This window comes from Rhipicephalus microplus, chromosome 3 (genome assembly GCF_043290135.1).
Source record: "Rhipicephalus microplus isolate Deutch F79 chromosome 3, USDA_Rmic, whole genome shotgun sequence".
NCBI classification, from domain to species: Eukaryota; Metazoa; Arthropoda; class Arachnida; order Ixodida; family Ixodidae; genus Rhipicephalus; species Rhipicephalus microplus.
Window position 1 is genome coordinate 14970901 of NC_134702.1, and position 15063 is coordinate 14985963.

A 15063-nucleotide genomic window follows, 5' to 3' on the forward strand; every position below is an offset into this window, starting at 1 on the left:
GCAGGACTATTGCCTTTTGGGAACTGAATTTACATTATCAAATTTCTGTATAACTACTTTATGGAAGGTTGCTATTTAGGCCTGTAAATGTGTCATTTTCACTGATTATGACATGTATAACAAACAAGAACAACAGCAAAACTGAAAAGTAGAGATGGGCGAATAGTAAATTTGAGGTTCAAAGCATGTTTGAAGGGAACAATGGTTTGGTCAGACGATTTCAAATAGAATAATTGAGATAGCATACATCACACATTGCCAAGGAAAATTGTCATGTCCATTGTGACCCATCTAGCTTGCCCAATATTTTGAAGAATTATAAATATGGCCGCACAAATATGGCTTTTATGGCTCAAGGTGAATTCAAAGCAAATTTGAATGCTAGCAGGATTTGAATAGCAAGAGGACTGATTTTTTGGGCTTGTTGTTGCATAGCAGATAACTTAGGCATGCACACAGAAGGATAGAGTTTTTTGATGACGGTACAAGTGCTTACTTCCAGCTAATCATATATTCACAAAACTGTATATTATTTACACTATCTTTCATGGCGTCATGGCAGTAATTCCGACATCAATTGAGCACGCTCAGAAACTGTGTTTCTTTTTTATATGGTGAAATAATGGAAGGTGCACTGACACATGACTGACCGGCCATTGTAATCAAATCAGCTTCTATCGGCACCCTCATACCTTGGCTCTTATTTTTCGCTGCCACCATGAGCATATGATGCAACAATTTACAAGGTTTTCTGTTCGTTAGCCTGCACACATCACAGTCTCGAGAAAGATCGCCATCGCGATAGTTCCCCACCTTCCTCTCGTATTCCATTAGTCTTTGGTTCATGGAGGTAAAAGGCAGTTTCACAGCATAGCAACCCCATGCTGCAGTGAATTTTTCTTTTCAGTATCGTTACATGTGCTAAATTAAGGCTTATTCATTAGTTTTGAACACTTCAAAATTTTGGAAATTATGAATATGTGTCAAAGTGAATTGGAACCGCTATAATATATGCACAGGCCTGCTTAAGTGATACATATATGCTAAAGTGGTTCCTGTTCTCTTCTGCTAGTAGTTCAATGTCGACGCCATGCATATGCAACTTATGTCTTGTGTGTGTCCTTGTCTTTTACACACCTCCATGATTTATACGACTTAAAAAACTTTTACGACCTCTGACTTTCACAATTATTTTAACCTTACTAGCAAGGAAGGAGGAAAATTTTCAGCACTTGAGACTTTGCTCTGAAGTTGCTTGTGAATAGGCACAGTACAGACCTCATTGCACAGCTAACTACCTTTTTGTTCATTTGTAGGTCCGAGTTGCAGCTCTAGATTTGTTGACTGCCTTTGTGACCAAGTACAAGCCATTCCTTGGGCTTGCAGCTTATAGGTAATGCAGAATGTGTTTCTCTCTTACATATTTCTTACATATTTCTAGTTGTTTCAGTTTAAAGGCGCGGGCAGTCTTGGTGAACCAAACAATGTTTAAATTTATGTTCTGTTTTTATTTCTGCATTGTCTGTTGCACATCTTTCAAGATGTATACAAACTTTTTGTACACCTTCAATTAACGAGTGATTAAATGGATTCCATTTCTGGTTATTTTCTTTCTCTCCTACATATCGCTTGTAAATGTTCATCTATTGTCATATGGTCTGAACTTTGTTTCATTTTATAAAGAAATGTTGAAATCCACATTAGCAGCAGATCTTGGAGTTGTATGTAAAATTAACAAAGCATATTCGTGGTAGCGGTCGCCTGAGCTTCTCATGCAAAATTTTAACCTATCAGTTTTTCCAGTGCACGCCTAATCATCTAGTTCAATGATTTTGTTCTCCATCACTTGATATGAGAAACCAGTGCAGGGTCTTTTGATGAGGCCACTACAGTAAACTCCCGTTAAGACGAACTCTGTTAAGACGAATTCTTGCTTATGGCGAACAACACAGGAGTGTACGTTTGGTTTCCTGTAAACTCGATTCAAAAAAAAAAGCTGCAGAGGGCATTACAGAGTTAAGACGAAAGACGAATCGCGTAACAGGCCTCTTCTGTTAACACAATCTCTCGCAGGGACCACCGATAGGTATTCTGCGGAACTAACATTGCAGTCTTGATAGGGGCATTCAGGCATACAAGAGAAAGCAAAATAAAAAGATAAGTTGAAAAAAAAAACTAAGAACAAATCAAAATCAAACTTTGGCATGAAGAGAGTAAGCGAGATAAGTGGAAAAGAAAGGTCAGCGCATAAAGCTGGTGTCTCCCTCACCCCTAGCCTGTATGTGGAAGGGCTGTCTTTACCAGAAAAGCAAGCAACAAAAACCGTTCGTCCTTTTGTATTCTCTTTGTATTCTGTAATTGCCCAACAGTAGTAGAGTGGGGAATGGAAGAACACAAGAGCTTGGCTAAAGGAGAAAATGCAAGGGGGAGGGGGCGAAAAAAAGCCAAATGAAAACAGGAACAAAGATTGTCTGTGCATTATAATCGCATGAAACCAAAACCACATGTGCGGCACTAGCACTTCCGTCAGAGGAGTCGGATGCATTGTCATCGCCGTCACGCAATGGCTCCTGAGCACACGCTGTGGTCAGTTTGCATAGGGCCTGCATGCATCGTATCTGTTCTCAGTGAAACGCAACAAGTTGTGATGCACCATTTTTGTTATGAAAGTTCACGACTAAGGAACGTCATTTTTCACACTAAATATAGCTGAGTGGTGTCTTTTATGTGTGCCTGAGGCTTGATATCGTGAGTGGCGTAAACGGATATCTTTAGCTGCACGTCGTTCAGGAAAAAAGTTACTGCGGGCTGAAAATAAGAAAATATGCGAACCTCAAAGGGAAGCTTCTAGACTTTCATAAGCAACTTGGTGTATATGGGCTTTATTAAGGTAGCGGTATACAAGGGAAATGTTTCAAAAGTGATAGCAAAGTCAGTAAAACAGCCTCTAAGATGGTAAACAGCCAATAGAATAAATTTTCTTTCTTCGAAGGAAAATTGTGCTTGTCTCTTTTTTTTAAATCTGTTTCTAATACCGTATTTTCGCGCTTATAACCCGCACCAAAAACCCAAAAATTTCAGTGGCAAAGTGGAAGTGCGAATAATACGTGGGGTTTTTTCTATAGTGCTGCTTCACAGCAATGCGTGTTGTGCTGTGAAGCCCCTTAACAGTGTAGCGAAGGCTACGGAAGCGGTTTCCGCAAATTCGTGTTGCTCCGCAAGTAGCACGGCCGCTTGCGGCCAATTTTGGTTTCGCTTGCTTGCATTATTGAAGCGTTTAGAAAAACATTTGGGGAAAGACAATTCGTTTGTTCAGTGTAGAATCTCACTGTCACACCACAAGTATATTTCATGCACGTTCGCGAGAGAGATAAAGATATTATCAGTAAATTTATGTACTACTTTTTGATGCAGTAGTAGGCATGCATTTCGGTTCTGTTGTTTCCAGTGTGCTGTTACAGTGTACTAGAAGGGGTAGTGCTAAGTCGTGGAAGCCTAAGTCGATCTGTTCTGTCACCATGAGTAGCGTACGGCGGCAGTCCTTCACGGCACAGCAAAAGCTTAAGATCATCACCGTCGCCGAGGAATTCAGAAATCGCGAAGCGGGAAAACTGCACGATGTGGACGAGTCCTGCGTGCGACTGTGGATAAAGAAGAAAGAGAGCCCACAAGCCGCGCACCGCAACCGTAGGTCATTTCGTGGCCCCAAGACTGGTGCCTACTCTGAGCTGGAGGCGGAGCTAGTAAAGTTCATCGAAGATGTGAAAAGCAGGGGTCACGCCGTATCGACCGAGATGGCCCAAGTGGAAGCGCGACGACTTTCGAGACAGCTAGGCCTACCTCACGAGTTCCGTGCGAGCCGCGGATGGCTGCACTGCTTTATGAAGCGGCAAGGGCTCTCAATCAGACGGCGGACTACAATAGGTCAACGCTTGCCGGCTTCTTATGAGGAGAAGCTGCCCAAGTACCAGAGATATGTAATTGGCCTGCGAAAGCAGCACAATTACATTTTCTCGCAAATCGGCAATGCGGATGAAACTCCTGTTTATTTTGAAATGCCGTTGGACACAACGATTGAGAAGACGAGCAGCAGTTCGGTGAGCGTGCTGACCGGCGGGAACACGAAACTGCGCATCACAGTCTTGCTTTGTGCCCTCGCCGATGGCACGCAACTGCGACTGTACGTCATCTTGAAAAGGAAAACTCTACCAAAGATTCATTTGCCTGCCGGTGTGGTGGTGCGCGCACACGAGAACGCGTGGATGAACAGTGACTTGTTCGTGGACTGGATCAAGACGGTATGGGAGAAGAGGCCCGGTGCGATGCTCGCAAAGAGGTCCATGCTCGTTCTTGACTCGTTCCGCGGCCACATAACTGAGGAAGTGAAGGACCGCCTTTCACGCAACAGCACAGACTTAGTTGTTATACCCGGTGGAATGACGTCAATGTTGCAGCCTCTAGATGTGTCGCTTAACAAGCCCTTCAAAGCGCATGTCAAGCGCTATTACACCGAGTGGATGGCCGAAGGCCTCTACGACTTGACGCCGGCAGGACGAGTCCGAAGGCCTGATATTGCCCTATTCTGCAAGTGGATTGTCGAGGCATGGAAGGCCATTCCAGGTGAGATGGTGCGAAAAAGTTTCAAGAAATGCTGCATCACAAACATCATGGATGGAACCGAAGATGACCTTGTGCATAACAGTGAGGACTGCGGCTCAAGTGATAGCTCTAGCGAGAGCAGCGACAGTGGGTGAATTGTGACTGGCCTTGCAGACGGCGTATTCTGCTTGCTAAATAAAGCTTTTTCTGTCTACATATGTGCTATGTTGCTTGAGCAGTAGCTTTTGTACAACCTTTCCTGTATATGAAATGTGCGGGCAATACGTGAGGATTTTTTTTTTCTTTCTCGGTGAGCTGAAAGTGGCGGTGCGGATTATATGCAGGGGCGGGTTATACGTGCAAAAATACGGTAATCAAATCAGGGTTGCTCGACTGTTTTATTGTTAAAATGTTGTAGCAATATATTTATGAGCATATTTATTATGAACTTGTAAAATTGAGTGCTCATTAGATTAGTGTAAATACTCTACTTAAAGGCATAGTTTTTATCAAGACGAGACAAATAAACGCTTTTTCTTGTACCTTTCCTCCCCATTGTAAGTGTAGTTCATTCAATGTAAGTATAACATTCAACATATTTTCACACACTTGCCAAGAAAACAAACTTCTGATAAGACGAGCAAAGGATTGTGGTCTCTTTGAGTTTATCTCAAAGTGAGTCTACTGTATTTCTTTTCCTTATAAATATGACAGTGGCTCAAAAAGGACGGCATTTACCACTTTGTCAGAAACTGTGGCGGCCATCTTGGGAGAGGTGCATCGGTGTCTTCATCTAGCTATTATTGCGGAAAACAATTCGGCGCAGATTATCCAGCTTCTCAAGGTCAGTATGCTTCCCTCTGTGGGCATTTAAAGAGCATGTGGAAACATTTTCTGGCCCATTCTTGATTCCCTCATCATTTCTGTGTATATTGATCTCAAGCAGTCTGTTTAACGTAACATACATTTCCGGTTTCTCAAAAAGCACTTTATTGAAGTTGTTGATAGGTGGACATGTCCTTGTTTAGTTGGTTTGGTTTTGTTTGTATTTGGCAATCATTTAATCATGATACCCCAGTGTAAGCCACAGTATCCCTATCTTGATATGCTGACTTGCGCGAGATGCAGAAAAGTGCCAATGCGAGTTCAGTCGAGTTGGCTTTCATGAGGTCAGATGTAGTTCGTGTGATTGAGTATTATGAGTTGCTTCTCAAGTTGTTCTGGTATTTTCTGCTTATGGCTGCTATTAGGGGAGGGGGGGGTGGCTTTTATGAATCAGTTTTGTGCAGTATGAGTGCCCTCATTGGTCATTCGAGGTGTATATGTTAATTTGATGTCATATTTAGTCAAATTTTCTATCTTTCTAATATGTATATTCTATTACAAATAACTTGCAGAAATAAAGTGTTCTTGTAATGATCAAAACCTTTTGTGTACTATTTTGGAAGTGTACCATACGATAAACAGGGCATTTTGTTAGCATGAGTTTTTTGCCTCTGCCTGTTTCTTCCATGGCACCGCCCAATTCTTTGTTGGCAAGAGCAGTGCCTAGCAGCTGTAGTCACGGGATCTCCATATCATCGCTTGCAACCAGAACTGCTGAGTCGCGTCATCAGTGATGCGGCCATCTTTATGGACAACAAAGGTTAGGTGTGCTGAACTGTCTGACTTGTATTGCTCCCCAAAAACTTGTCATTTGAGATATAGTTGTTTAAGCTCATTTGGCCGTTGCTTCCAAATTCATTGAAGCAGAGGAAGGAGACATTTGTGCCTGTGCTGTCAACTGCAGTAGCGAAGCTGATGAGCAGCTGTGTAATTCCGCTGTTGATGCTTTGCTAAGTTTTGACAATTTTCTCTTTGTTCCCCTATTTTATTTTCATCTCTTCTTCCTGTTTTGGTCTATGTATTTCTTTCTTTGCCTCTGTTTATTTATCTTCCATTCTCTTTCTCACTCTATTGTCCTCTTTCTTGGTCTTGCTATCCTTCGTTCCTGTCTCTCTCTATTTGTTGCTTCTCTTTCTTTCGATCACTTTGTCATTCTCTATGTCTACCTCTCTTTATTTCATTCTTTTTTTTCTCCTCCTTTTTCTTTCTGTCTTTCATTTTCTCTTGCTCTTTCTTTATGCTATAATTTACCCTTACTCCCGTCGCTTGTCCATACTGTTTTTGGCTGCTAGCCTTTGAATTGTGGGTACACTGGTTCGAATGTTACCTCACGAACAAAATTTTTTCCCTAGAATTTCTCTTTTTTTTTCTTTCTCTCTCTCTATACTCGTCTCGCCGATCAGAGTTATTGCATCCTGAGAGCATACAGTGCACAGGGTTTGACAGCGAAGCAAAGGATGGTGAAGAGACGCGTGTTGGTCTCGCTTAGCAGCTGCAGCACAGCTGTGGCATTAGTGACTGCTAGAGAATGTGAGGTGTTCAACAGGTATTTTTGCGCACACAAAGCTTTTACATGTGGCTAAAGCAGTTTCGCTGCTAAACTTTATAGCATATTTAGAGCCTTGTAGCACATTCAAAGACTATACAGCAGTGCTTTTCGTTTGGGTTCGTTACGTGAGTCATGCTACGGTAATATCTATGAATCAGTCCAGCGGCGTGGTTTTCCGTGGGTTCAATAAGGTTGGTTAGAAAGAACATCGCAGTACCTCAGGCAGAGCTGGTACATTGGAATTTCGGTCAGATTAGCATCTTGAAAGACAGCAATTTCACACAAAGGGGGGTGGGGCATGAGCTTTGCATAATTTTATTTGAAGTGGTGGAAAATGTAGTAATATTTGTTAGTAACCTTTGTTATATGCTTATGTAAGGCAATGCAGCAGTGTTAAGCGTCCATCAAAAGAGTGTGTATGGGCAGGGTTGTCATGCAGTATATAAAAAGATATCATTTATTTTATTATTTTTATTTACAAGTGCCTTACAGGCTCCTTGGGGAGCATTGTGTAAGGGGAGCATCACAAAAAGAAATGGGGAAAAATGCGATACATGAGTCTGAAAAGTGCAACAGTAACGTACTTGCGAAACGGTGAAACAAATTGAATTACATGGCAAAATAATGCTAAGAATAACACTAACTACTAACTAAAAGCACAATAATATGAAAACAATACTGAGGAAAAGTAAAAGTAAGCCACTAACTATTAACTAACAGAGTAATACTAAGAATACAATATTCAGAAAGTAATGAAAAAATAATACTCATTTTTTCAAAAAGAGCGGCATGCAAGCTGTGTAAAAAATGTACATCACTTGTGCACTCATAGATACAAGAAAACAAAGTAGAAAGGAATTCGTAGCACGGAGCTTCGCACATACTTCGCACAACGAAAAAAAAAAAAATCCGTGACGCGATACGGCTTGATGTATAATGTGATGATTGTGAATATTTGTTACGATGAATGCTGTAGGGTCAAGAGTTGTTCTAAATTTATCCTTATCTGCTTGCACAACAGTGTCATTTGAAAGCGAATTTTATAGGCGAATGGCTTGTGGTAAAGCCGAGAAATTAATTGCGTGAGTGTTTCCATAGATGCGATTGTAGCTTAGGTCATTGTGAAGATGTCGTGATGTGCAGGACACGCGTACCGATGGTAAGTCTGATGGCTTTTTTTTGGTAAACGTATCTATGGAGTAACGACAAGAGCGCCATGTCATGACGATTACTTAGAGTTTGAAGGGAAAGGTTGAGTTTTATCTGCGTTACGCTTGACTGATAGTTGTAATCGCGGGAAATGAATCGACTAGCTCAATTTTGGACAGCTTCTAACAAGCGGATTAGGTATTCTTGATAAGGAGACCATATGGGAGACGCAAATTCAAGCTGCGGACGTACAAATGTTAGAAATGCGAGTTTGTGAGTATCAGGTGGGCAGTTACGCAAGTTGCGGCGAATATACCCGAGGGATTTGGAAGCGTGTGCGCATATGGTTGTGATACAAAAGATCCAGGAAAGGCTTGGTGTAAGATGAATGCCTAGATATTTGTGCACTGATGCCATATACACTAAGTTTGTATTTATGTAGTACGAAAAGCTATGATTTGAATTTTTACGCGAGAATGTCATTATTTTACATTTAAATGTAAAAAATGTAAGTATTTACAAGCTTTTACCAGTCATACCACAATTAATCTAACTCCAGCGAATTTTCTTGGAGAGACAGATTATTGGTTGCATCAGTGATTAGTAAATAAAGTAATCCTCAAACAGGTGTACGCTTATCCTCGAACAGGCATATGCTCGAGTAATCATCGATGAAAAGGTCAATATTACAAATTGAGAAAGGTTGTTCCAGGACTACTGCATAGTTGGAAAATACTGTGTGACACCACATTTTTTTTTTTGTATCCACAGTGGGATACAGTTGTATGTGCTATACTCACAGGCTGTGCTTCTTGTTCCAAGCACATTCATGTGACATACGGTTGAGCCAGCCCCACTTTTGAAGAGATCACTCTGCTGAAGCAGTTCCTATGCGCCTTATAATATGTTTGACAATAATACTTACTTGGCCCCTACAAACTAGTAAAATTAATTATGGGAAGAGCCACAGTCTGGCCATGAGACATGCCCCAATGTAGGATGCCACATTAATTTTAACCAGCCGAGGATTCTTTGATGCTTGTTGAAAGCTTGCTACACATTTTTTGGGGCATCATGCTTACATGAGAGCGTGGCCATCTTTGGTTGGAGCTTAACCTACTACATGATGTTCAAGGCAGAGCGCCACAGCTACTGATCTACAATGGACAATTTTTGGCACATGTGGGGATTCTGTGCACACAACACTTCTTTGAGGATCTCCAAGCCCATTGAGCTTTTTTTTTTACGGCTTCGCCAGCAGAAAGCATAGGATTAATGGAGATCTATCACAATGCTCACACATTATCCTTCAGCATGATGTAAGAAAGGTTGGGCTCTCATAGCAGTTGCAATCCACAGATACCCACGTGCAGGTAGCTGCCTTTACTGTGCTGGGTGCAGTGGTGAGTGTGACTCCATGGCCGAAGGAAGTTGCTGCGGCATTGGAGCAGAGCAGCCCCCCTGCTCTGAGAAACAACGGCACCGAGAGCATGAATGGCAGTGACAAGTTTCCTAGCTCATGTTGGCTCGTTGCGGCTTGCGCTGACAAGCTGCTGGTCGACACGGCCAAGCCTGCTCGGATGGTCACAACAGCAGTGCGTGTCGAAGCACTCCAGGTCATGACTAACATGTGTCAAGGATACTTTGCACAGCTCATGTAAGTGCTTGCAGGAGAGTTTATACTTGCTAGCACATATGGTTTGTCATATTTGCTTGGCGCACTGTAATAAACAAGTAAAAGATGCTTTATTCCATTGAGAGTGTAGGTCTCTTGTTGAGAATAATAATTTTTTGGGTCAAATGTACATGCAGGTTATGCGCCTAGTTATTCCCGTATGTTTGTTGCTAGTTTAATTGACTGGGGTCCTTTTCTGTATATCTTTTCGAAGCACTTGGGCATTACAAAAAGGCCATTTGCTGGTACTGTGGCCCCTGCACCCATTCGTTGTGACATCTACAGTCGTAGCACAAATGCGATAGCTGAAGTTGTTGTCATGAAGAAATTATTAACAACACTGCATAGTGAGCAAAGCAGTAGAAAAGGCTGCACACTTCTAAGTTGCATAATTTGTTAGAGAAAGTGTTGATCACTGCTCATTGCCCCGCCACGGTGGTCTAGTGGCTAAGGTACTCGGCTGCTGACCCGCAGGTCGCGGGTTCAAATCCCGGCTGCGGCGGCTGCATTTCCGATGGAGGCGGAAATGTTGAGGCCCGTGTGCTCAGATTTGGGTGCACGTTAAAGAACCCCAGGTGGTCAAAATTTCCGGAGCCCTCCACTACGGCGTCTCTCATAATCATATGGTGGTTTTGGGACGTTAAACCCCACAAATCAATCAATCAATCGATCACTGCTCATTGTGGTGATAACTTCTGCCACATTGGTGTGGTGGTTACAGTGCTCAGCTGCTCACCCAAAGGTCGCAGACTTGGATTCCGGCCACGGCGGTCGCATTCTGATGAAGGCGAATGCTAGAGGCCTGTGTGCTGTGTGATGTCAGTGCACATTAAAGAACACCAGATGGCCAAATTTCTGGAGCCTTCCCCTGCGGCGTCTCTCATAATCATATTGTGCTTTTTCATGTGGAATCCCAGACATTATCACTGCTCGTTTACCAAGACTGCCTTCTCATCCAGGAGGTCGTCAGACTTTGTGGTGGCAGCAGTAGAAGCATGCCTTCAGGACACCAGTTCAATCATCAAGATGCACACGTTGAAAGTGAGTACACTGCTAAAGTAGGCTGAATAAGTGCTACAGTGGGGGGTTATTTATTTTGCGTACAGTTTAAGTGAAACAGCATTTATCCTCAAAAGTGTTTTTTTTTTTAGGCTTTCTTTATTTCGTGAAACGTGTGTACACAGTGCAGGTTATTCATTCATTCAACAACCAAAGTGTGTATTGTGAAGTAAATTGCAGTTTAGTTTGAATTTTATACTTGTCTCTGTTTTGACTTGTGTCTCTTTTTGTTCTGCAAAGTGAATTTTTTTGGTTTACCTTACTTTTTGTTGTTACTCCATTATGTTTCACAAAATAGCGGCAAGGGCTAGTACTAGCTTGTATGACTGAAATAAGGACCCCTTGCATCTGTCTTCCCACAACCACTTCAGGCAGGTTACAGTGTTCACAGAAATGCGCTATGTTGAAGCTTTTACTGCAGTGCGCAATTCGTTGTTGTTGGCAGCTTCTTGGTGCATTCAGTAAGAAGCTGGCTGAGGCCATCTCTGTGAAGCAAGATGAAGATAAAGCTGATGCGCAGCGTTGCCTAGATTTGGTAAGTCTCACTGTTCAACCACGTTCAAACATTGCTCAGCTTGAAGTATGTGTAGGCAACCTCACTCAGCTGGCAGCAGCATGGAAATGACAGTCACAGCCTCAGTTCTTTTGTGCCCGAGTTAAACTTGGTTCTTGCACTATGACAGTGATCTCCAGAAGATACCATGCAACATGCAAAAATAATACTGGGGAGCCACCACTGCTCTTTTTGTTTGTTTCACTAGTTTCAAGGTTTCTACGCTGAAGCTGCTACACAAATGATTGATAGTATTCTGACTCGGTGCTAATGTGGTCAGGTTCACGTAACCATGCTAGAAAGCCTGTCGAAGGGAATGCATTCTCTAGCTACAATTGCAGGTTGTTGATTAGAGTACAGTTACCAAGAATTAAGGCTTAATTTCTTACGGCTTTTCTTTGTGTTGCCATGGAAACTGTATTTCGACATCACTGCTTGGAAGCCAAGCTCACTTGACACACCAAACGATAAAGTGGGCCAAAAAATATTAAGTCTGGTACTGCATAGGTTATTCTGCTTTTGTTTGCAATGTTTGACAGGCACTTAACTCAATTATTTATAATCCCTCAAGTAAAACTGAATTGCTTCATATTCCTCCATTGAACCTGCTATAGCAGCACTGATCATTCAGCACAAGACTTTAAGAAGCATTTGTTGATGATAATTTAACTATAAGTTTAAAATGCCAGAGAACTTATTGTTCATGCTTGAGACTGCGTATAGAAAGCTTGACTAGGCTTTCATCGTTTGCATTCTCATGTAGGCATGCTATCATTTGTTAAACGGCCAGTGCGTGTCATATTCAGTTACAGGTGTGTTGAAATCTGAGCTCTCTTTGTGTCTATTTATAAATGTCAATAGTAGCTCAGCAAATGTTGTGGACATTATAGCTTCTGGCACAAACAAGTATTTTTGGGGAAGGTCTCATTTGTTGCTGCTTGCACAACTTAAAAAAAGCTCAGCATAAAATGCCATAATATATTTTGAATGTGATAGCATTATAGGTGATCTATACAGACATCTTAAGTATCAAATAGGACATGTCAAAAGTATTGCAGCATCTAAACCAAGACTTCATGAAACGGAAGAATGTTGGCAACTAACACGTCATGTGTACTCTAGCCATTTCAAAGAGCAACATCACTTTAACACAGGAGAGAAGGGTGTGTGTTAGTGGCCTAATGGTTAGTCTAACAGTTTGGTTGGAATGACGAGCTGCTTTGCTTAGAAAACAGGAGTGTGACCCCACCATCAGTTACTCATTTTTTTAAAGCATTGCTCACCAACTTTGCCAGCAATAAAGGTAATTAACAGGAAATGAGCATGTTATTATCTGCACTAGATCATATGTTTGTGAAAGATGCAAGGTTTGCAAATATTAACACAATAGCGTTAAAGAGCTCGTTTCGCAGAAATTCTGATGCCGGTTTCAGTGTTGGCGTTGTTGCTTGTGAGTGAAAAAATCATCATTTTATGCGTGAAATATATAACAAATAAATGATAAAAAGTCCTTGATCAGAGTGGGGACCGAATCAGGGTTGTTTGGGTCCAAGTGGGAATCGAACCCGGGTCGTTTGCGTGCCAAGCTGAGGTTCTATCACGCGGCCTCGCCTCTGCTTGTGAAAATTGAGAAAAGAACTTCCTCTGCTTTGAAATGCAGTGAACGTAGCTTTCCTGTTTCACAAACACACACGTCTCGAATGCATGCTTCACAATGCAACATGAAATATTGCAGTAGTAATGCGTGCTACAAGCGTCCATTGCCAATGGGCGTCAGAATATGTGATTATCATAATGGCTCCATGGTTGAAAGCCGGTACCCCACTACAAAAGTCACACATGCTACTGCACCTGTTCCCTTAAGGCCACGTAATGGGCACATAGCAAATTCGAAAAAGTTTCATGCACTGTGTGTTTGAAGTGCGCACTAGGAACAGGATGTCGAATATCGCGTTCAACTCCTTAGGGTAGAGCTTTAGGGTCCCCTAATTTTTTGTTGTGGCATGTAAGAGTGTGCAAGATTTTCACATGACTTGCATGTGCACAGCTGTAGATATGTCACAGTATTCCATTTTATGCATGCATACCTAAGGGGTTAGCAATACTATGTTTTTGCCTGTCGTTTTTATACTTCTGTGGTCAGCCTATCCAACATGTTTTTGTTCGAATGCTTAGTACGATTGCTGCTTGGTACAGAACTTTTTCAACCAATGTCAGGATATGCTCTATATGTTTCTTTTTTTATCAGGGGCACCATATTTGGTTGGACTGCCTGCTTAATGGAACACTGCAGTCTTTTCTTCAAGAGATTGCTGAACCGATGCTGCAGACAGAGAGCTGCAATTGCCTCTCCACAATTGGGTCGGTTATGTGGGATTCCTTGCCCGTAAGTGTACTTATTAAAAATAACCTCACAAGCACGAAATCTTGAGTGGGCCAGTGTCGCAGTGCCCTTGTGTCTGTAGTGAAAAAATGGGAAATCAAATTGAGGTCGCAGTTGAAGTGTAAATATGCGTTGCATAGATGCATGGATAAAAATGACTCAAGAGTACAAAACAAACACGGACATTACACAATTTGTTTTCTGTTCTTGTATCATTCTAACTTGTGTGTGTATGTACTACATCATTTCACTTCCGTATGCCATACCAACTGGCCCCAGGGGAAGCACTTTTTGAACGTAATTATGAGGTAACAGTGTGGAGTTTGCACATGGAGCTGAAGGTCGGCATTTTGTTCTCTTCACACTCATTCTTCATTCTGGCATTTGTGCTGTGTGTAATTATGTATATCTGTATGTAAGTGTTGATTGATATGCGGGGTTTAACATCCCAAAACCACAATATGATTATGAGAAACGCCGTAGAGGAGGGCTCCACAAATTTTAACCACCTCGGGTTCTTTAACGTTCACCCAAATCTGAGCGCACGAGCCTACAGCATTTTTGCCTCCAGTGTGTGTAAGTGTGAATATACGTGTTTACCTGCATTGTGCACGTAAACATGTGTAAGAATGCTCAAGAAGCCTTCCGTGAATTCTTCATTTGTCCATGTACACCTGGTGCCTTGATTTGCGGAGAGCGCACAAAACTCTGGATAAACTTTTAATATATCTGTGTCCTTTAGGGCAATCTTACAATAGAACTTAGAGCTGTCCAGCACATACTCGAGGTCAATAAAGTCCTTCATGTAGATAGCATGGAGCCATTACATCATTCCTTACTTCTTTGCTGCTCTGACATCGTACGCAAATGTTTTAAAGGTTCATGTGCCACTACTTGATGTATAATTGAACCCAATAGATTCTATGAACTGCTTCTTCATGATTGCTTTAATTTTGAATTTCGGTTAGCTTTATTACTATTTTTTTCACAAGATGGTGGTAGTTGGAGATATTGAAAGGGCCTATTGTCCAACAGTGGATATAGATTTGGCTGATGATGATGATTTGGTTTTTTCGCTAGCAGTTGACTGTATGGCATAAAAGAAGGTTAATACAGCCTTAATTAAAACCAACAGATATTGACTTTTCATTACGATCATGTTAAAATGTAAATGAGCCTTTAAAATATCTTCTTTCATTCGTAAAATGAAG

At 41.7% G+C, this 15063-nt stretch overlaps 1 protein-coding gene across 2 annotated transcripts in view; it reads left to right on the top strand.

Moving 5' to 3' along the window:
* LOC119181728 (HEAT repeat-containing protein 6) overlaps positions 1 to 15063 on the top strand; it is a 46601-nt gene that overhangs the window by 12198 nt on the left and 19340 nt on the right. For both annotated transcript variants that reach the window (XM_075888937.1, XM_075888938.1), the window contains exons 11-17: positions 1317 to 1393; positions 5314 to 5443; positions 6145 to 6244; positions 9542 to 9839; positions 10817 to 10898; positions 11362 to 11451; positions 13718 to 13855. In XM_075888937.1, coding sequence (XP_075745052.1) covers positions 1317 to 1393; positions 5314 to 5443; positions 6145 to 6244; positions 9542 to 9839; positions 10817 to 10898; positions 11362 to 11451; positions 13718 to 13855 — 915 coding nt within the window. The remainder of the gene's footprint in view (positions 1 to 1316; positions 1394 to 5313; positions 5444 to 6144; positions 6245 to 9541; positions 9840 to 10816; positions 10899 to 11361; positions 11452 to 13717; positions 13856 to 15063) is intronic.